At 39.9% G+C, this 21,106-nt stretch overlaps 2 protein-coding genes across 2 annotated transcripts in view; one reads left to right on the top strand and one right to left on the bottom strand.

The window, feature by feature from the left end:
* The window catches only part of LOC121628328 (NACHT, LRR and PYD domains-containing protein 3-like), a 329,827-nt gene that overhangs the window by 267,990 nt on the left and 40,731 nt on the right, over positions 1-21,106 (bottom strand). The gene's annotated exons all lie outside the window — the stretch shown is intronic.
* Positions 18,223-21,097, top strand: LOC121651601. Its single transcript, XM_042003934.1, has 8 exons — positions 18,223-18,275; positions 18,353-18,444; positions 18,790-18,907; positions 19,000-19,101; positions 19,777-19,953; positions 20,059-20,269; positions 20,413-20,479; positions 20,830-21,097. Exons 1-8 carry the CDS (start codon positions 18,263-18,265, stop codon positions 20,872-20,874), a joined length of 825 nt encoding a protein of 274 aa, XP_041859868.1. The 5' UTR covers positions 18,223-18,262; the 3' UTR covers positions 20,875-21,097.

Raw genomic sequence — 21,106 nt, 5'->3', positions numbered from 1 at the left:
ATTGTTGCCATGAGCTGCACAGCCAGCATACAGCTGGTTTTGTTTGTGGAAGCTGGTGTTGATAAGATTAAATAAAGAATATTTTTATCATCCAATTATTGCTAGTGTAATAATTAATCACTTAACCTTTAATTAGTCCTCTCATTTTTTCTTTTGTTTTGGGTTTTCTTGCTCCCAATCATATAAACTATGCTGTAGTTTTAGCTACTCAAATCTCTTCTGTACTACGCTGAATAAAACTAACATTTTTATTCCCCCAGCCCATCACAGTTTGCCAACCAGTTGCCGCTGCCTGCCACGACCCCACAAGAGTGCTGCTTGGCACCAGGTCTGCCTGTTTACAGCTGCTGCAACAGATACTGCACCCACAAGCATGTCCTTGTATCAGTACAGCTGAAGTCATAATACATTGTTTTGGGGTGTCCAAACCCTTTCTGATAGTTTGTTCTATGTGGTTGTAATTGTCCCAGCTAAAGTTAAAAAATGTAACCTGTAGTTAATTCATAACAAACATTTTATTTAAAGAAAACACTTAACCTGTTAGTTTTTTTATCAGTTGTACTTTACAAACTAAAACGTTTAATGTTTTGTGTGTGTCTTTGTAGGTGTTGCAGTTTAACTAAAAATTGATTTGTTGACTGTGGCCTCCTTTATGGTAATTCTGGACAAATAAAAGAAAGATGATACAGCATTTAGCAGGAGTGCTGTCTTTAATAACATTTTTGTAAAGAAAAAGGACAGAGTCTGTAGGTAATCTCCACTGGAGTTGGCCAGTTTGCCAGATGCTGTGTTTTATTATGATCATTGAACAATCTTAATCATCTTCACATCTGGCAAAAACTTTGTAGTTTTTTTAGCAATGATTTCAATGCAGAACATCTCATAGTCCTGCTTTCTTTCAAAAATAAAAGTTCAGAGATCTGCTGGAGAACTCTCATGAAGTTCCTCATCCCAACTTTGCAAAGCCTTCGTGTCTCATTTTGTTCATCTTTTCTCATTAAGACAGCTGGAAACACAACTTCCACTGAAGGTTATAGTTCGGCACCAATCAGCTGCAGCCATGATGTCACGTAGTAAAATGCTTTCCTGCGAAAGGGCACAAATTTTTAAGTTAGTTTTCATATTAATTAAGATGGACAAAGATGGATTTTTCAACATTTCATATTTAATATCTGTGTGGCCTTTAATATACAGTAGGTAGAGAGGTAGGTAGGTAGGTAGATAGATAGAGAGGTAGGTAGGTAGGTAGAGAGGAAGGTTGGTCAGTGTGAGAGGGTGACGTACAACAAGGTGTCCTAGAATGGGATTTGAACCTTGGCCACATTAGCACCTTTACAAGGTGCAGCTGCTCAACCAGGTGACCTAAATGACATTCCTACATATCTTGTGTTTTTTTCTATATGAAACACCAGAAAGTAGTTTACCTATAAAATTGAGTTTGGGCATCAGTTAAAATATTTAGTGAGCAGCATCCGTCAAGGTATGTAGGTTAAAAATGTCTCACCTGTTCAGTTTCTGTGTCTTCAACTGGAGTCTTATCTGCAGGGCTGCAAAAAATCAATGAATAAAAAGATTAATACTCACATTGAGCAACATATGGGTGTGAAGGAGACCATAGCTACAACAAAATCACTGTCCTGTACCTTTCACTATGCTTGGATGCACTTTTCAGGAGCACACATTCTGCTTCACACCTGAAATGTGGCCTTTTTTTCAACCACAGAATCATAACCTAAAAACACATAAAGAACAATAGCCATAATAAAACAACTGTTAATATTTTAAAATGCTCATATTTACAGTCAGCTGGATTCTATATATTAATTTTGTGCATATCTTCAGTAGCTCACCTCAGGCAGAACGACCTCTGTGATGAATTGCTGCTTCTCAGCAACAGAAGCAGGTGATGACAGCGTTTTGTCCAGTCGTTGGATGCTGCTAAGTCAAGCAAAGACAAATAAAATCAGTATATGTTGATAGAGGAGATTGGTAATATAACAGCAATCTCACTGGCATATATGTACCTGAAAGAGCATGTTATTCCATCTACCTTTTTTTCCCTCTTAGTCCTCTATATATTTGTAATATGTCAATAGGGTATGTCATTATGTCACTTCTTTCTGCCCAAAACAACAATGCATACTACATACTTCACTAAATAATGCAAAAATAAATATATATCATTTTCTCTGTAATGTTTCCGAAGGGTCGGATCCAATCCTACATGTTTCCACAGATAAAGTCTGTTGGAAAGAACGCAGCCTTTCTCCAGATTTCTTTGCAAATCCTGTATTTGACTAATGTTTAGTTGTGTATAAAGTTTTATATTGTCTGAACAACTGTAAGCACCGTCGTGGCTAGAGTTAATTTTATCAGACATTTTAAAATTTTGTCTCAGTTTTAGTCCAGTTTCAATCGCGCTTATTAGTTTTTATCACATTTAATCAACCTCATCTAATATTTATTTAGTCAAGTTTTAGTCGACTATAAGTTGAGCATTTTAGTCTTTTAGTCCAAGAAAACATAACTTTATTTGTCTAGTCTTAGTCAACAAATGTCAATTTTAGTCTAGTTTGTCAGGACAAACATTTTACCCTTTTAATTTTGTCAGCAGATAATACTGAACATTGTTAGTAGTTAGTAGAACAATGTTAAATGTAGTTTAACATTGTTAAACTACATTTAACATTTAAAACTCATACTTAAAATATAACAATCCTATTTTATGTAGAAATTATTACAGGCATTTTTATGTTTACATGAATTTATTTATATTAATTTTGATGCCAATTCAAATCAAACATCCTTGTGATGGTAATCTGAAGACAAACAGAACAACATTTTTAGCTTGGAACCCCATTTTGATATCAGAAAACTCTAGCGACCCCAGACATTCAAAACACAATTTAACTTTTTTTTATACCACATTTAGACAATTTCATGTATGAAAATGCAGGTTAAAGATGTTTTGAAGTGTGGCATATTATTTTATCTAGATGATTTGTTTTAGTACGTTTTAGTTTGCATCCATGTGTAGCTCTGAAGTGTTTTGTGTTCACTAAAGTTCGCTTGCAGCTCCTAAATTAGCTCATACTTCTAATCTAGTCTGCTTTAATTAAACTTGCAGTCCAACTGAAAACATAGTTACCTGACCAGTATAACGTGTCTAAGTTAGCAAAAATTCAACTTAACACATAATTCTACCAACAAGTGGCTACTATCGCTACAAGCTACGCAGCTAGTAAGTTAGCCAGCGGTTTGTGGTCGGTTTAATGTTCTTGTTGGAAAATGACAGCCGTTGGTTTAATGTTACATTAAACAACCACCACCAAACGTTTTGTTAACTTACCACCATGTCTTTGTGCTGAACTGCGATGTGTCGCTTCATGTTTGTGTTTTTCCTGCTACCTTGTGCCTTTTTTTCCTTCTTCTTTTTTTCCCTTCAATCTAGCGAGAATTGGTGCATATATCACGTCTTCTCTTTCTCTGTAGCTCCGTGCAAAGCAATTAATGTTTTATTTTTAACTTTTCACCGTGACTCCACCTCCTGACTGGCCCATGTGTGTAAACGTGCCTGCTGCATGTTTGAAGAGGGGCGTGTGTGAGTGGCCAAAGACCCGAGGAGGAGGAGGAGGAGACAGGATTTGACAAAGTCATATGATATAATAATATAATTTTCGTCTCGTCTTTGTTCGTTAACTAAAATTTCCATACATTTTATTCCAGTTTTTATTTAGTGAACTACATTTTCGTCTCGTTTTTATTAGTTCACGAAAATGCATTCTGATTTAGTCCCAGTTATTGTTCATTAATGGGTGTTTTATACAAGTCTAGTCTAGTTTTCGTCCGGTGAAAAATGTGAGTTGACGAAAATATTTTTGTTTAGTTTTTGTTAGTGTCGTTCGAACAACTGACATACAGCACGGTCTAACAGTAGGGTATTAGTAACTTTTATGCAACAAGGACTATATACGTTTACTATCATAATACAAGTCGTGGCTGTACATAAAATCACATTAATCCTCTCATTATACTTACCATCTGGATCATGCCTGGTGCAGGTTGCAGGCACTTCCCCCGTTCCCTGGTGCTCCAAAGAGCTGCCGCAGCACGGTTGAGGCAGCTTACATCCACCAACATTTCTGTGCCTAAAGACATTTCTTTACGGTTACAAACGTTAGGCTGTGGAGAGTCGGGCCATCCGCTTCGGCAGACTCTGGCAGTCCGTGACAAGTCGCGGCCACAACCGGTAGTTGCCGTGCCACGATTTGAGCTTCGTCTCAGCGCCCGGCAACGGTGACAAGAACTGTGCGTTCTTACATGTGATTGGACTAATACTTCACAAGGGAAATGATTAGTTAGAAGAGGCGTTGTCCCTCCCCCGGAGCCGTTTTTTTTTCTTTTTTTTTTTCTAGTTTTTCAGAGTGTGGGTTTCAGAGTTTCAAATCAAAGCAGCGAGAGAACACTGCCATAAATCACCTCATCGCAACTCGCAGCGGTGCAGACGAAACTCCGAAAAGTTCATCCGCCCAGATTTCAAAGTAAAATTTAATCCTTACAAAATGATGTTTGGAGAAGATTTTAACATTTCAAAACTCAGGTTTCAAGGTTTCAAAGCTTTTTTGCAAAGATGCACACAGCAGTTTTCAGATCTCATATTACAAGGTTTCAAAAGTTTTTACAAACTAATGTGGTGGGAGAACAATGCCATATTTGAAACTCTGAAAATGTAGATTTGAAATCTGTAAGGTTGCAACAAGAGGTTTGAATCTCTGAAAATGTGAAGCTGAAACTCTGTAATATGCATGTTGCACTTATGAAAAATAAAAATTCAAGTACAAAATTATGCTTGCAGAGATTCAAACTTTTTTTTCAGACTTTCAAAATACTTTTCAAGGTTTCAAAGCTTTTTTGCGAAGATGCACACAGCAGTTTTCAGATCTCATATTACAAGGTTTCAAAAGTTTTTTACAAACTAATGTGGTGGGAGAACAATGCCATATTTGAAACTCTGAAAATGTAGACTTGAAATCTGTAAGGTTGCAACAAGAGGTTTGAATCTCTGAAAATGTGAAGCTGAAACTCTGTAATATGCATGTTGCACTTATGAAAAATAAAAATTCAAGTACAGAATTATGCTTGCAGAGATTCAAACTTTTTTTTCAGACTTTCAAAATACTTTTCAAGGTTTCAAAACTTATTTTCAGACTTGCAAAACTTTATTTCAGGTCTTAAATTTTCAAACACTGACTTTCAAAGTTTCAAAACGTTTTCTTTCAGTTTCAGATTATGGCAGTGTTCTCATCCCATAGGGGTCAGAGTAGACTACCTGAGTCCCCAAAGCTGTGCAGGGTTTATTCTGAAAAAAAAAAAACCAAACAAATAAAAAAAAAAACAGTGCTGTATATAAATCTCTTGGTGTTTGAATGACCTAGTGTGGTCTGATCAATTTGGGAGTCATCTAGAAGGTAGGTCTGCGTTATAAGACCTCAGTGTTTGAGCAGACTTTTTGACAATCTTTGATATTAGTCACGCAGCCTGGTTGGAAGTCTTATCTTGTCTTTGTGTTGTGACTTTTATTTAACTAGGAAGCTTGTTTCTCTTTTTTGTCTTGATCTTTTCTTCTGAAAGCCTGAAGGTGTGGCCATCAAGGCTTTAGCTTCTCCTGGCTGATAGGCAGTGGAGTCCTGATGTTTGGGTGCATTAGTAACTGTGTGAGCAATGCTCCATGTGACATGGGAGTGGTCCTGTAAGCCATGAGAACCTTATGTAGATCACCTTTTATTAGCAGTTGGTCTGCCACCAGTAGGTCTTGGTGGTACTGTCAGTAGGGTTGGAGCTGAGATGGAAAAGCTTTCCTGTCAGCCAGCCTCTTTCACCATGTGTTTCAGCATTTGCAGACATCATCAGTGTTTTGTGCAACCCTGATCTGCTTTTGTCTTTGCTCCAGCTGCATGTCTTCTGCCGTGGATTTGGATTGGCACCCTGGACAGTGTATCTACCGTGATCAGTTTCTTTCCAGTTACCTACTCAGTCTTTTATGTGAAGTACAGCAGACATAGCCTGAATCTCAAAATGTGTGGTGGTAGATCCTTAGCAAGGAGCTGGGCACCGGACTTGTGATCTATTTCTATCAAAAAGTTCATGCCCACTAAGTATGACTTAAAATGTTCACATCCCTTGTCAGTGCAAGTGGTTCTTTTTCTATTTGGACATATCTGCGCTCTGTGTCTGACTTGCTGCGAGGAAATGAAAGCTAGAGGGAGCCATTCCCTTGATGGCTGCTTTTGATATAAAACGCCTAGCTCAAAGGAGGAAGCATCTGCAGCAACCTTTGTCTCTCTGTTCATACAATATTGCACCAGGACTGTGGGTTCATTGACAGTTCATTATGCATTTCATCAAACACTCTCTGCTGTGTGCTCCCCTATACCCAGTCATTGTCTTCAGTAGGTCTGAGAGTGGTTGTGTGAGCTCTGCAATGCGTGGTGAGAACTTTCCCACATAGTTCACAATGCCCACAAATCTTTTGACATCTGCTGCATCCTTGGGCACAAGCATCTCTTTGATTGCCCTGACTTTCACTGGGTCTGCTTCAATCCCCTGGGCACTGACTACATGGACAAGAAACTTGACTTTGTGGCCAGCAAACTGACACTGGTCATTATTAAGTGTTAGGCCCTCTTCCTGGAGCCCCTGTAACACTATATGTAGTCTGTGGTCATACTGTTCTCTGGTTACCCTGAAGACTAGAAAGTCAACTGCATGACACACAGTTAATCTGCATTAGCTGTCTTTGAAGGTGTTCTGGTGCAGAGGAACTTCCTAATAGGGACCTTCTATAACAGTATCTCCTAAAAGGGGTGATAAATGTAGTCAATGGGATTGAATCTGGGTGCAGGGGTATCTGCTATATTCCAGCTGTGGCATCCAACTTTGTAAAGGTGTTTGCACCTGTGAGTTTGGCCAGAGTTTCATCTACTGCTAGTAGAATGTGTCTTTCACCGGAGAAGAACTCATTTAGATGGGTCATATCAGAGCATATTTTGATTTTCCCACCTGACTTCATTGCCACCACCATTCCTGCCCACCAATCTGTGGACATCTCTATTGGCATGATTACCTCCATGTTCACCATTCTGTCATGCTCTGCTTTTACTTTGTCATTCAGTGGGAGAGGTACCCATCTTAGCAGCAACAATTCTTGGCAATCTCCCTCAGCTTCATTTTGTTTTCTCTTCTTAGGCAGCCCAGACCTGTAAAGACACTGTGGTACTGCTTTTTCATTTCAGCTTACAGGTCTTTGCTGACAGTGTCGACAAGATGCATTAGCTGCAGGTCTGTGATTGCTGAAAACCCAAACAAAGAAGTTTTTGTACCACCTACACTGATTGCATACTCCTACCCTTATGTTCCAAAACCCATGAAACTGACTTTACACCTTTAGAGGTTTGCTGCTGGGCCGACACAATGGTATCATTGCTTTGGTTGTTGGGCCGTGCTGTTTTGTTAAGTAGACAGATGTTGGAATTACTGTAACCTCAGCACCGGTTTCCAACTTGAAGGAAATGTCTTGACCAATCACTTAAATAGTCTTTTTCCATGTCAATGGTTTGTTCCCTGCAGATACTACCCCCAGGCAAAGAGTGCTGTCACTCTCTTCTTCAAGTACTGCTCCCACTCTACCTGATCGACAAACAGCTGCAAAATGTCCTCTTTTTCTGCTTTTTCTGCACTCTGCTTCACGTGCTGCACAATTATTCAAGGAGTGAACTGGTGTTTTTCCACATCTTCTGTAACTTTTCTGTCCTTTCTGTAAATCTGTCTGTCCCTTTCCATAGGCAGACTTTCCTGTTTGGTGTTCTTTGTGAAAATTCTTTTTGAATCGAATTGTTTTGAATTTCTTTTTCTTTCTCTGTGGTATTTTTCTCTCGCAACAGAGGTTGCTGTCTTTTAATTTCCTCATGTTGTCTTACTGCAGTAACTGCTTTTTCCATGGTCAATTCACTGTCCATCTGTAATGTTTCTGACAGGCCGTGATGCCTGCTACCAACAACTCATCTGTCTCAGATCATTTCATTCGGCAGTGGGCTGTATTGGCAGTGCGAAGTGAGTTTATAAACTGCAGTAAATATACAGGCCATCATCTATTTGTCCTCCCTAAACTTATAAACACTTGGTCCTATTACACATTCAGTCCTACTACTGTATGAATCGAATTTTCAAACTGTCACTGATTCTCAGGAAATCCTCAGCCGCCATGCTGAATCCTTGTTCACTCATGATGTCTTTGAGCATTAAAACCCACCACATGGACACGATGAGGTTAGAAACCTGATTTTCTCTACAGGTGGTCCTTCAGTCTGTGTCCACCCTGAGGGCTGATTACTTTGTCACATATATTATTTGTGTTTTTCTCCATAACTTTCTCTCCAGGCTGAGTGCGTGTGGTCTCTCAGAGACAAGCTGTGGACCTCTGTCCTCAGTCCTCAGCTCCCAGTCCTCCAGTCTGACAGAACTGGACCTGAGTAACAACGACCTGCAGGACTCAGGACTGAAGAAGCTGTGTGGTGGACTGAAGAGTCCAGACTGCAAACTGGAAACTCTCAGGTTAGGATTCATCAAACTGAGAGTTTAAAATTAGTATTTAATAATGACTAATAGAAAACCTGTGGAAGGTGTTTGTGTGATTGTCTCTGATTCAGGCATCTTACACCACATGGACTTACCAGCACCAGTAACTGGTCCCACATCCGGAACCTCTCGGAAAATATAAAGTATTGGTTCAGATTCTGTAATAGGTGTAAGGTGCTTTACAAACAGAACTTTTCAGAAACACTCTCATAACTGGATGAACGCAGTTTAATTGTAGGGCTATTTCTTTTTATTTAATAATGCTAAATAATCAAGATAAGTTGTTTAAGTAAGTTAATCCTGCTCATTTTCACATGTTGCCATTGACAAGAAATAATCAATAATTTCTAGTCAAACTTATTCAATTTAATAGAGCTTAACGACGATGACTTCCTTATTTAATTTAACAGTTTACCATTTAATGCATAGTGTCCACTACAGTGGAACTTATTTAAAAAAATTTTTTATCAGTTTTCTTGGGTATGCATGGGTAAGGATAATGAATTTGTACCAGGAAGGAGCACAAAATGACCACACCAAACAGAATATCAGGTCTACCACACCAGGCAGGATCTTAGATCTACACCTCCCAATATGGTGGAGAATGAGAGGGTTAAGATACTGTGGGACTTCCAGATACAGACCGACAAAATGGTGGTGGCCAGCCAACCGGACATTGTGATCATGGATGAGCAGCAAAGGAAAGCCGTAGTGATGGATGGAACCATCCCCAATGATGGAAATATCAGGACAAAGGAACAAAAGAAACTGGAGAAATACCAAGGACTCAAGAAAGAGCTGGAGAAAGCATGAAAGGTGAAGGCAACAGTAGTACCAGTGGTCATCGGAGCACTGGGGGCTGTGTCCCCCACACTGGAGAAGTGGCGCCAACAGATACCTGGAGAAACCTCAGATATCCCAACCGAGAAGAAATCAATCCCAGTAACAGCTAAAATACTTAACAAGACCCTCAAACTCCCAGGTCAACTTTATTCTCATCCACAATGAAACCATCATTTTAAGTTCATAATTTGTTCCACGTGTTTTAATCAGAATAAGTAGAGTCAGCAGAGCAGCCTGTCTCTAACTCAACCAGGCTGAATGAAGGAGGACTGATGCCTTTAAAAAAGTTACAAACTCCCTTGAAAACATGATTGGTGGATCTCTGTAGAAACCTGGAAATTTGACATTTGTCACAAACTGAGACATGAAGTGATGAACTTGGAAAAAATGAGACTGTCCTCCTCTGAAAAACGACCACATAGGTCGTTTGTACCAGCGCCGAATTACGACCACCTTTTACGTTTTAAAGTTTAGCGACCTCTAGCGGTCGAGTAAATATCGGCAGGCTTGTGTCTCAGGAAAGACGTCACCAAATGAACCTTGACCTTCATCACCAATTTCATCATTTCCTGATTGAACGTTGTAGCATTGGTAAGTCCGACACGTTTATATTTAAAGGAGTTTTACTTGATATTACTTTCATCTGTCTAAGAAAAATGGTTTCTACACGGTATAATATGTGATAAAATGGCTAAATCCATAAAAATTAATGACTCATTGATCGCGTTTATGTGAGTCCAGGAGATTTTAGTTAGCGGAAGTGGCTAGTTTTTAGCTAACTAAAGTGTCCTGACTTAATATCAGGTATAGCTCTGCTGATATTTTATATTAAAGTAAGCTATTACTTGTAACTCTTACGTATCCGAGTTTGTTTAATTTGATGTTTCAGTTGCTGATCAGTTGTGAATAATAGAAAAGACAGGATTTTACCAATAAGATGATAACGTTAGCTTACAAGCTAATGTTCGAGCTAGTTAGCTTAATGACCGGTCCACCTCAAATAACATGCAAATCTGAAGGTGCGTAGCTCAAAACATAATTATCTTGACCAATAACACACTGACGTTACTGTTTTACCGAGCCATTATTAGCAGAAGGTGATATAGACTTGATAAGTGTTAAAGAGAGATAACTTTTTGTCAATGGGGTTAAACTAAATTCTATGACCAAGCAGATTCTGTAAGCTGTATTGCCATTTCTGTCCGCAGTAAACAATGTTGTCCTGTATTCAAACTGTATTTTGACCATTTTGTGTCTGACTTAAATTCTATAAACCCATCCCTTCAATAAGGGTCGAAAATGTGAAAGAAAATTGCAGGTGCAGCACTAGCTGGATTTACAGTTCAGAATCAGGTCCATGTTAATTGTTATTGCTGATTTAATGGCTAACATGTCAGAACCCCATCAGTGGTCAAGGATCAGTCTTTGACAGTCCATAACCAGTTGATACAGACTCTTGTTTAATTAATCTACTTTTCTTTTACTTTTGTATGCACAACTTAATCCCCGTAGACTTGTTTGTGGTTATTCACTTTGCATTTAGCTAAATGTTCATTTCAGTGGCAACAAACAGAAGACAGTAGTAGTTGCACAACTAATCCTAGTTCACCTGTTTTGTTTGATGTTGTTTCTGTTTTTCAGGTCTTTTGAACATCAGTCAATTTCTGTGCAATCCAACGGTTCTTCTAAGAACCAGTTTTTCATTTCTTCTACTAGTTTCTCTTTCTCTCTTAGCTTTTGCTTTTTGTGGTCGTGTTTCTGTCTTTCCCTCTACATCTTTCTACTTTGACTTTTTCCATCCTTCTTTTTTTTATTTCTCCTTCCCTTTGTCTGTCTCAAAATGGCATCTGAGAACTTTAGACAGTGGCTTGAGGAGGGGAAAGCGTTGGCAGATGAGTTGGAAGCCAAAAAGGTAAGATTTTTTTAGATATTTTTCTCTGTGATTGTTCTTACCAAATTTTCTCTGAAAAAAATTTTGTGCACACTTTTTTTTCTTTCTTACTTTTAGCCATCAAAGAAAAGGAAACAGAAGGGAACCGGAGGCTCCAATGTTTCCTGGAGGACGAGGGACCATAATGGGTACATAGTACCAAAATTCATCAGAAAGAATCGATCTGGTCAGCAAAATATTATAGTTCTGATTATAAGTTGATACTGTTGGTCAGTATTAACTTTTCTTTCGTCTTTGTAGTTAAACACAGGCGCACTATGGAGGTGCCAGAAGTTGAGACCTCGCAGATGGATGAAGTTCCTCAAGAGGTCACAAATCTTGGTATGCATATTGAATTCTGTCAGCTCAAATAGAGTCAAACTTGATCTTCTAGTTTGGAAAACATTAAGTACTTATAGGCATCTGAATATTGTATGTACTGTAGCAGCCATGTATATAATGCAATAGCTGTGAAAAAGCTATATAGATTTTTTTTGTTTTATTAAAAAATATTCTTATGGCTGTCCTTTTTACATTTTTTTATACTCTATCAATTTAGATAACCATCTTCAAACACTGAGAGACCTGCTGAGTTCGGTCACCGTCCCTGCATCAGCAGAAGTTTAGGAGACAACCAGCATGTCTGTGTGGACCAAGAGGCAGCTGACCACAGAGAGAAAATTCAAGGCTGCAGTGCCAGAGCTCCTGAGTTGTATGCTGGCCGCAGAAAGAGTTCCCCAGCATTGCTGTCAAAAGTGCAAAACAGTCAAGGCTGTGGTCAGGTGCTTGGACTGTGTTCCCTCAGGAGTTCAGTTTCTCTGCGCAGGATGTGACTCAATTGTCCACAAAAAAAATGTATTTCATGACAGAGAAGTCATGATTGACCATTTTTATAAACACATTCCTCCCACATCCTTAGTGAAGATGGATGAAAGCGGTCATTGTGAACTGGTTGAACAAGGTGTGTTTAAAAAAATGTATTAGTCCATAAAATCTACTGCATATACAGTGGTATAATATGACCCATGTCTGAAGTTTTCTGTAACTGTTAAAATTTTTTATTTGAATACTGGTATTTTTTTCTGACATTTTCATAACTATAGTATGTATGCTGCCGATTCTTCCACCAACACAAATCTGCTCCTGTGGCCCAGACCAAGAGTATACCATCTCTCCAGGAAAGCAGACTGTCTTGGTGACTATCAATGGCATGTTGACACTTCCCTCTACTCTCTGGATACCATCACAGGCCGATGATGGCTTACTATTATCACTTTGTCCTGTTTTGTAAGGATACTTTTGAAACGGTATATGTTGTTTTGTTTTTTTTGTTTTTTTTTTCAGGTCCATACAATCTTTGTCTGCCTGCTGTGTATTGCCCACATTGCTCCTGCAAGTGGACCCCAGGGATCAGTGACCTGATTAGTAGCCGATACTGGCCAGCAACAGCAAGCTGCCAAATGCTGTTCAAATTTGATGTCTTTGCATCATTTGAACAGATGAAGTTGGCCAGCCCAGCTACGTCCAAAAAAGCATTTATAAGAATGCTTGAACATCGGGCACATTGCACAGGACGGGTAAGAACTCTTGTAATTCGAAAATTTGAATTCCAAACTGCAAAGTTTTTAATTTACCAATTAACCAAAATAATACCATCCTCGTTTTCAGAATGGCAGTATATGTGGTGATACATTCCACAGGGTGTATCGTGGATTTGCCTTCTGCAACTGGAAGAAAGAGCATCTGTGTCAGGTTGAGCCCTTCAAGTGCCCTGCCTGCAAACCAGACATGCTTGCCATAGCTGCAGATGGTAACAGAAAGCAGTACCGCTTCAAGAAATCCAAAGGGTTAGCAGACTAATCTTTGTAATTGATATATTCTGTATATATATATATATACATAATACATATACATATACATAATATATATATTCTAGAATGCGCCGCTAGGTGGCAGCAGCAATTGTGGTAGCTCTGTTTTTAACTTGTGATTTTTTGCAATATAGCCGTCTTTTTTAAGACATCAGCTGTCAATCTGTGTCTGTTCGGGTAGATTTTTCGCGCTGGTCAGAGGCTGTGCTATACGGGAGATTTTTCTGAATATTTTTTCTTTTTTGCAACACTTGTTATTGTGAGTCTCCATGGCAACGAGACTTGTTTACCATCGGGATCAACTGATAAAACTCTCCAAACTCAAGATTATCAGTGAAACAACACTTCAAATCCCAACGGAGTTGAAAAGAAAGAGAAGAGGATGCAGGGCAGGAGCGAGGCAGAGAGAAAAACGGTGGCGATTCAAACCGTTTCTTCCAACGGTTGTTATGGGAAACGTGAGATCGCTAGTTAATAAAATTGATGAACTTCAGGTGCTAACCAGGTCTCTTAAAGAATACAGAGAGTGCAGTATTATGTGCTTCACCGAGACATGGCTGCATGAACACATCACAGACTGTAATGCGTCTGTACACGGCTTCAGGACGGTCCGTGCAGACCGCAATAAACAACTCAGCGGGAAGCTGAAGGGAGGTGGAATTGCGGTGCTGGTAAACCAGCGCTGGTGTCATCCTGAACATGTCACTGTTAAAGAGAAGATCTGCAATAGAGACATTGAACTGCTAGCTGTGAGTCTCCGCCCGTATTATTTACCCAGAGAGTTCACATGCGTTATTCTGGTAGCGGTATATATATTACCTGGTACCGCTCCAGACGCAGCCTGTGATGTCATTAACTCTGTAGTGGCCAGGCTTCAAACACAACATCCAAACGCATTTGTGGCGATCTCTGGAGATTTTAACAACATCTCCCTCTCTGCAACTCTACCAACTTTCCAACAGTTTGTCAGCTGCTCCACCAGAGAAAACAAAACGTTGGACTTATTTTTATGCAAATATTAAAAATGCATACAGCTCCTTTGCCCTGCCACCTTTAGGAAGGTCAGACCATAACCTAGTTCTTCTCTCCTCCTCCTACAAGCCCATCGTTCAGCAACAACCAGTCATTAGAAAGGCTATTAGAACCTGGTCTAATGAAGCTGAAGATGCTCTGAGAGGATGCTTCGAGGCTACAGACTGGAACGTCCTATGTGAACCTCATGGAGATGACATCAATGCCTTGACTGAGTGTGTGACAGATTATATTAACTTCTGTGTGGACAGCACCGTTCCAACAAGAACAGTGAGGTGCTTCCCCAACAACAAACCCTGGATCACCAGTGACCTGAAAAAGCTGCTGAACATCAAAAAGAAAGCTTTTAGGGATGGAGACAGGGAGTTATTGAAGTCCACACAAAAACAACTTAAAACACAAATGAAGAAGTGCAAGGAGGACTACAGGAAGAAGTTGGAAAGTAAGCTTCAGAAAAACAATGTGAGGGATGTGTGGTCAGGAATGAAGAAGATCACTGGCTTTCGGGATAAAGGAGGATCAGACTGATGGAGGTCTGGACAGAGCGAATGAACTGAACATGTTCTTCAATAGGTTTAGCTCACCTCCTGCTTCAATCCCAACTAGCCACACACCCTCCATGAGCCCACAGCTTTCCTGTCACACCTCCACTCTGTCACCCTGCAGCTCAGTCAAGGACCTTGACACAACCTCATCTCCCTCCACATCAGGACTTCCTGAAACCTCCTCTGCCTCCACCTCCACTCTGTCTGTCTCCTGTAACCAAATCATGCAACAACTGGTGAAACTGAACCAGAACAAGGCTGCAGGTCCAGATGGTGTCAGTCCCAGAGTTCTCAAGACCTGCTCAAAACAGCTATGTCCGATTCTCCAGCACCTGTTCAACACCAGCCTGAGCCAGAGAAGAATCCCGGTGCTGTGGAAAACATCCTGCCTTGTTCCAGTGCCTAAAAAACCACAACCAGCTGAACCAAAAGACTACAGACCAGTCGCCCTGACATCTCACGTCATGAAAGTCCTGGAGAGACTCTTACTGGCTCACCTCAGCAAGCAGGTGAACACCTTTCAGGACCCATTACAGTTTGCATACCGTAATGGGCTTGGGGTTGAAGATGCCATCATATACCTGCTTCAGAGAGCCCACTCTCATCTGGACCAGTCAGGCAGCACTTTGAGGGTCATGTTCTTTGATTTCTCAAGTGCTTTTAATACGATTCAGCCTGCTCTGCTGCGTGAGAAGCTGCAGAAATTCCAGGTGGATCCCTCCACAACCACCTGGATTTACGACTACCTCACAAACAGACCACAGTTTGTGAGACTGAAAGGTTGTGTGTCTGAGATGGTGGTCAACTGCACTGGAACACCACAAGGGACTGTACTTTCACCATTTCTATTCACGCTGTACACCTCAGACTTCCAGTACAACTCTGAGTTCTGTCATCTGCAGAAATACTCTGATGACTCAGCAGTTGTTGGGTGTATCAGTGATGGACAAGAAGCAGAGTACAGAGAACTGGTCGGTCAGTTTGTGAAATGGTGCGGTGACAATCATCTCATCTTGAATACCAAGAAAACAAAGGAGATGATTGTTGACTTCAGGAGGAACAAGAACACACATAGAAGTGTTTCCATCATGGGAGAGGAGGTGGAGGTGGTGGAGGAATACAAGTACCTTGGAGTTCAGCTGGACAACAGACTTGAGTGGAAAAGCAACACTGAGTACATTTACAAGAAAGGTCAGAGCAGACTCTACTTCTTAAGGAAGCTGAGATCTTTTAACGTCTGCACCAAAATGTTGCAAATGTTCTACAGGTCTGTTGTTGAAAGTGCAATCAGCTTTGCAGCAATCTGCTGGGGCAGCGGCATCAGAACCAGAGACTTGAAAAGAATTAACAAACTGATCAAGAAAGCCGGTTCTGTGCTTGGAGTAACTCTGGAGCCGCTGGAGTTGATCATCAAAAAAAGAATTCTGTACAAGCTGACGAAGATAATGGAAGATCCTTCACACCCTCTACACAACGCCGTGACGAAACAACAGAGTGTGTTCAGTGGGAGGCTTGTTCAAGTCCGATGCAAGACAGAGAGATACAGAAGATCCTTCCTTCCAGCAGCTATCAGGCTGAAGAACAAAGCCCTTAATTAATTAATGTGATTGTTTTACTAAAAAATTACTACTACTACAATATTGAATTTCCCTTTGGGATTAATAAAGTATTTTTCATTTCATTTCATTCATTTCATTTCATTTCATTTCATTTCATTCATTTCATTAACTATAATGAACCTCATTGCTAAGAAAAATATATTTCAATGTACATACAATTCATATTCCATCATTCATGGCATCTAAAATTATTATTCTAATTTGAAAATCTTTCTGGACAGTCAGAAAACAATGTTTATAACCACATTATTGCAATATTGTAATTCATGATTATAATCCTAAAATATAACACATTCAAAGTAACTATGTAGAAAAGCCTTGAATGTTCAGCATTACTCTTTAGTTGATACTTTCAGGCCACATTTGATGTAGTAAATGGATATAGATATAGATATTTTTACACTTGGTCAGATGTATTATAGCCCTGTTCATAACGTGGTTGTAATATCACAGTTCCATGACAACAATCCATTAATTTGTTCGGGAACTTTTTGTATCCGTTCCATAGCCCTAATCCACACCCAACAGCTTTACCCTTACAGTAAACCAATATTTAACTACTCGCTTTATGCCAACTTTCAGCTTTCATTTCCACAGGTGACATAAAGGTTGTAATAAAATAAGGAAATTCCTCTTATTTAACAGGACAGATGAACAATCTCTTTTTGATGGCCTGTTCATTGCACAAGATGCCCAAGTGTCTGCCTTTGTGGATCAGACAAGAAGCCAGATGACGATTGTAAGGTTTTATCCAACCACCTACCCCTTCGTCTTTATTTTTTACTTGTCTCCGGGCTACATGTAACAGTTTGTCTCCTTTCAGAGAACTGGTCATGATGTATGTGGGCCGGCAACTTTTACTGCAGGGCGAGAAACCTCCCAGAAGTCCAGGGCCAAGGTGGACGAGAAGGGCCTGGAAATTGCCGTTTGCAGACACGGAATCTTGCTACAAGGCTTGAATCACTACCGTGGAGAAATTTATGCTTACCCACTGTTCCTGCAGAAGGAGTTGGCTCAGGCTGCAAACATCAAATTCTTTTGTATGGACCTCACTTGCAGGTGATCTTAACCCTTACCATACCTGAAGCTTGAATCGGTTTTTTACACTGTATTAACTCATTTTAGCTTGGCACAACAGGCCTAAAATCATACCTTTGGGACATTATGGCTGTAGAAAGTTGATATGGCTTATTTGGTATCACCTCTGTGTCCAGCAGATACAAGGTATTATTAGCATTAGCATTTATTTTGCTACATGTTTGTCTGTGGTTGGTAATAGAGTTTTTACTGATGACCTCCCCCGATTTGTCTCCTTATCATTATGTCAGTATGCACCCCAAACACTTAAGTGGTTTTCTCATTACAGGTATTGGCCATACTTGGAGAAGATGGCAGAGAAGTTGTCAGAGCTCCAACCACTGACAGAGATGAGGCCTTTTCTGTCTGTAATGCATGCCAAGGCTCACACTGGCAAATGTGAGGTACAGTGTGCAAGTTAAAAGTTTCTTTTCACACTAGAAAAATTCCAAGTCTGACCAAATTCATTACTATAAATCATGTGAGAACAGTCAGTCCACATATTGATCAGATACAGTATATCTGGTGTGTAGGAAAGAAAGTAAATACAGAAAGTTTATAACTCGTGCATATATTTGTGTGTTTGTTTGTTTTATTTTCGAGCAGGTGAGGTGGGGTGGCAGAAACCAGGATGGTGCAGGAAATACTGTTGGTGAGGAGGTGGGGCAAGTGAACAGCTTTCTCTCAAGGGCAGCTCTGACCACAAAATACATGACCAAGTCAGGTTGGTTTAAAAAAAATAAAAATTAAAAAAAGGCATGCTTTGACACTGCTTGAATTGACATATTCTCTATTTTACAGGGAGAGCCGATATGATAACAATGCTTGCCATGGGATGGAACAACAGGAAGGTGGAGAGTCTACACAAGACACTGGCGAAGCGATTTGTTAAAGTAAGACGTCTACACTGTATTTTGGTATTTTAACATTTACATTTGTCATTTCAAGCATTTACATAGCAAAACTTTATAGTGTTTTTAACCAACCTAAACGTTTTACAAGGCTAATCAACATTCACCTCATTCACACATTCATACACAGGTGGCTGAGGCTACTGTACAATGTGCCACCTGCTCATCAGATTATCATTCACACACACAGCAATATGGGGTTCAATATCTTTTCCAAGAATACTTTGACATGTAGACTGAAAAGTATTGAGCGTTTTTCAACAGCAGATAGACAATTGAATAAAAATTATTCTTGCATTGTATTTTTTCTTCTGAAAACATAAATAGATTACACAGAGAGCAGAAAAGGAAGCAGCAAATCTTCAGCATCTCCAGCATGACCTCAACATCACTTTGGAGGACACAGAACAGTGGATTGAGGATGTGAAGCAGTGGGCAGCCACTGGTATGTAACACGGTTGCCGGTGTGTCAGATTGGTACTGTCATTCATTTGGCTACGTTTGGTTTTCCATCTCTGCTTATTTGTGTTTTTCAAGGGAAACATGGTGCTCATAGTAGCCAGGAAGAGCTCCAGAGAGAGATTGATGAGATCATCTATTCCCTCAGAAGGAAGAAGCATGATCTCTACCGACAAAATGGTATTTAGTTTTGCATCACTTAACAACTAATGCTTGTTTGTTGTTCTTACTAATACTTTTTTAATATAACAGACAGCAATCAAACGAGGCAACGGAAACGGAGGAGACTGGGTGAGCTCAAAAAGAAACTCAGAGAGAAGATCGTCCAATACAACACAGTTGCTGCCGATGAAGACAAAATTGACTCAGAAGCAGCATGCAGTCTCTCTGATGAAGTCGTTCTCCCTTGGGAGGCACAAGGAGATGGTAAGCAAAGTGGTACCATTTGTGTGCTTGTTGGTGACCATTAATCTAAGTAGTAGGTATAAGTGTGTTCATGTTAATATTAAGCTGTGGATATTGGTATAAGACGACCAATGGGCTCTATGCACAACTCCACTACTTCAAGAACTTAAGGCAGCTCCTTTGTTTCCTGTCTTTCAGTACTGGATGAACTGATTAATCCAGGTGTGTCTGGCCATTTAATGAGGTCGGGCACACCTGGATTAATCAGTCTGTCTAATAATGAAAGACAGGAAACAAAGGAGCTCCCTTAAGTTCAGGAAGTAGTGGAGTTGTGCATAGAGCCCATTAAAAATTAGTGGGCCACACAATGATCAATACTGAAAATTCTGGTAGAACATATTGAAAAGTTTTGATTGATTCCCATCTGTTCTTTTTTTTTTTTCAAAATAGTGGTGAGTCTCCGTTTGAAGAGGCGACTTTTTGACCAGGTCATGCTGGTCAGGCGCATGGAAGAGGAGAAACCAATCCTTGTGAAGGAGATGACTCAACATTATCAGTACCTGAGAAAGGCATTGGACAAACTGGACAACCTCCTCCATCACACTGAAGAGAACATCAAGAACCATAGTATGTTCTACAAATATTCTATTATATTCTAAAAGGACCATGGCATTACCTGTTTCCAACTTTATCTGCCTATTTTTAAATTTCATTCTTCAATTTTCACTCAAGCTACTCCTACAGATATGACAGAGGCTGGATACAGGGGACTGCACTGCTGTCTTCTACAGAAGAAAGACATTCTTCAGAAGAAACTGAGTGCTGTCACCAGCACCTATGCCCGTGTAGACACAGACCCCGGTGTTTTTACCGTGTTGGAAGAAGATCTGGAGGACTTTGAAGAGGATTACAGCAGTTCAGAACTTTCAGATGAAGAAATGTAGTACATCACATAGAGCAGGTTGTGCATCAGCTGCCACAGATGACTGAACGTATGAGCAATTTCTCTGAAACTTTTGTTTTTTCTTTCTCGCTCTCTGGCTGTGTCGGACCACTTGGAAAACTCCTGGTATTCCCAATGGCCAGTCCGCCCCTGGCATCAATACATTTGGACATGTGTGGGTCATGCAGTTATTACATGCTGAATATGTCTGGAGGAGAAGTTATTGTTATTTTATTTTCTATGAAATGTGTACATGTAAACAGTTACATCTGGAATAAATACATGCCAGTTTACTCCACATCTACTGTGTCTTGTTTTAAATCCATCTGTTAAATTTAAAAACATCTCAAGTTTGAGTTCATTTGCACAATAACAAAAAGGAAAATTAAGCATAGTCTACATGTTGTACAGGCGAATTGGCGACGACATCGATACAAACTACACAAGGAAGAATGGGGACAGAGACGCTATATTTCTGGTGTGTCTTTGCACCCTTGTAGCATGTTCACAAGCGGCAACGTTTAGCTAACACGTTTATTATTAAGCGATCTGATTGATTAACTTGTATGGAGCACCCTCTCGGTAGGAAGCCACATTATATTTAAACAAACTTTAAACCACTTTTTTACTCAACAACAAAAATAGATCCAAGTTACGAGCCCCGAAGTTCTGTTTTGAAACGTTGCTGAATCCGTTCTGCCATTGAACATACCCTCTGTAGACTGCGAAACAGAGCGACTGGAATAAGTGCTAAAATAGCATTATTTAATGTTCATGTAAATGTTTTCATGTCAGCAAATTAATCAAAATACAAAAATATACGATGTAGTTTGAGTT

This window comes from Melanotaenia boesemani, chromosome 2 (assembly GCF_017639745.1).
Source record: "Melanotaenia boesemani isolate fMelBoe1 chromosome 2, fMelBoe1.pri, whole genome shotgun sequence".
Lineage (NCBI taxonomy): Eukaryota > Metazoa > Chordata > Actinopteri > Atheriniformes > Melanotaeniidae > Melanotaenia > Melanotaenia boesemani.
The sequence above is the reverse complement of the archived record's forward strand: the minus strand, read 5'-3'. Positions and strand labels throughout refer to the sequence as shown.

Excerpts from the sequence above, each read along its gene's own strand:
- LOC121651601 (XM_042003934.1), top strand. Across the intron at positions 18,445-18,789 it reads TGGCGAAGCGATTTGTTAAA|ATTACACAGAGAGCAGAAAA; the intron begins GTAAGACGTCTA and ends AAACATAAATAG. Across the intron at positions 18,908-18,999 it reads GAAGCAGTGGGCAGCCACTG|GGAAACATGGTGCTCATAGT; the intron begins GTATGTAACACG and ends GTGTTTTTCAAG.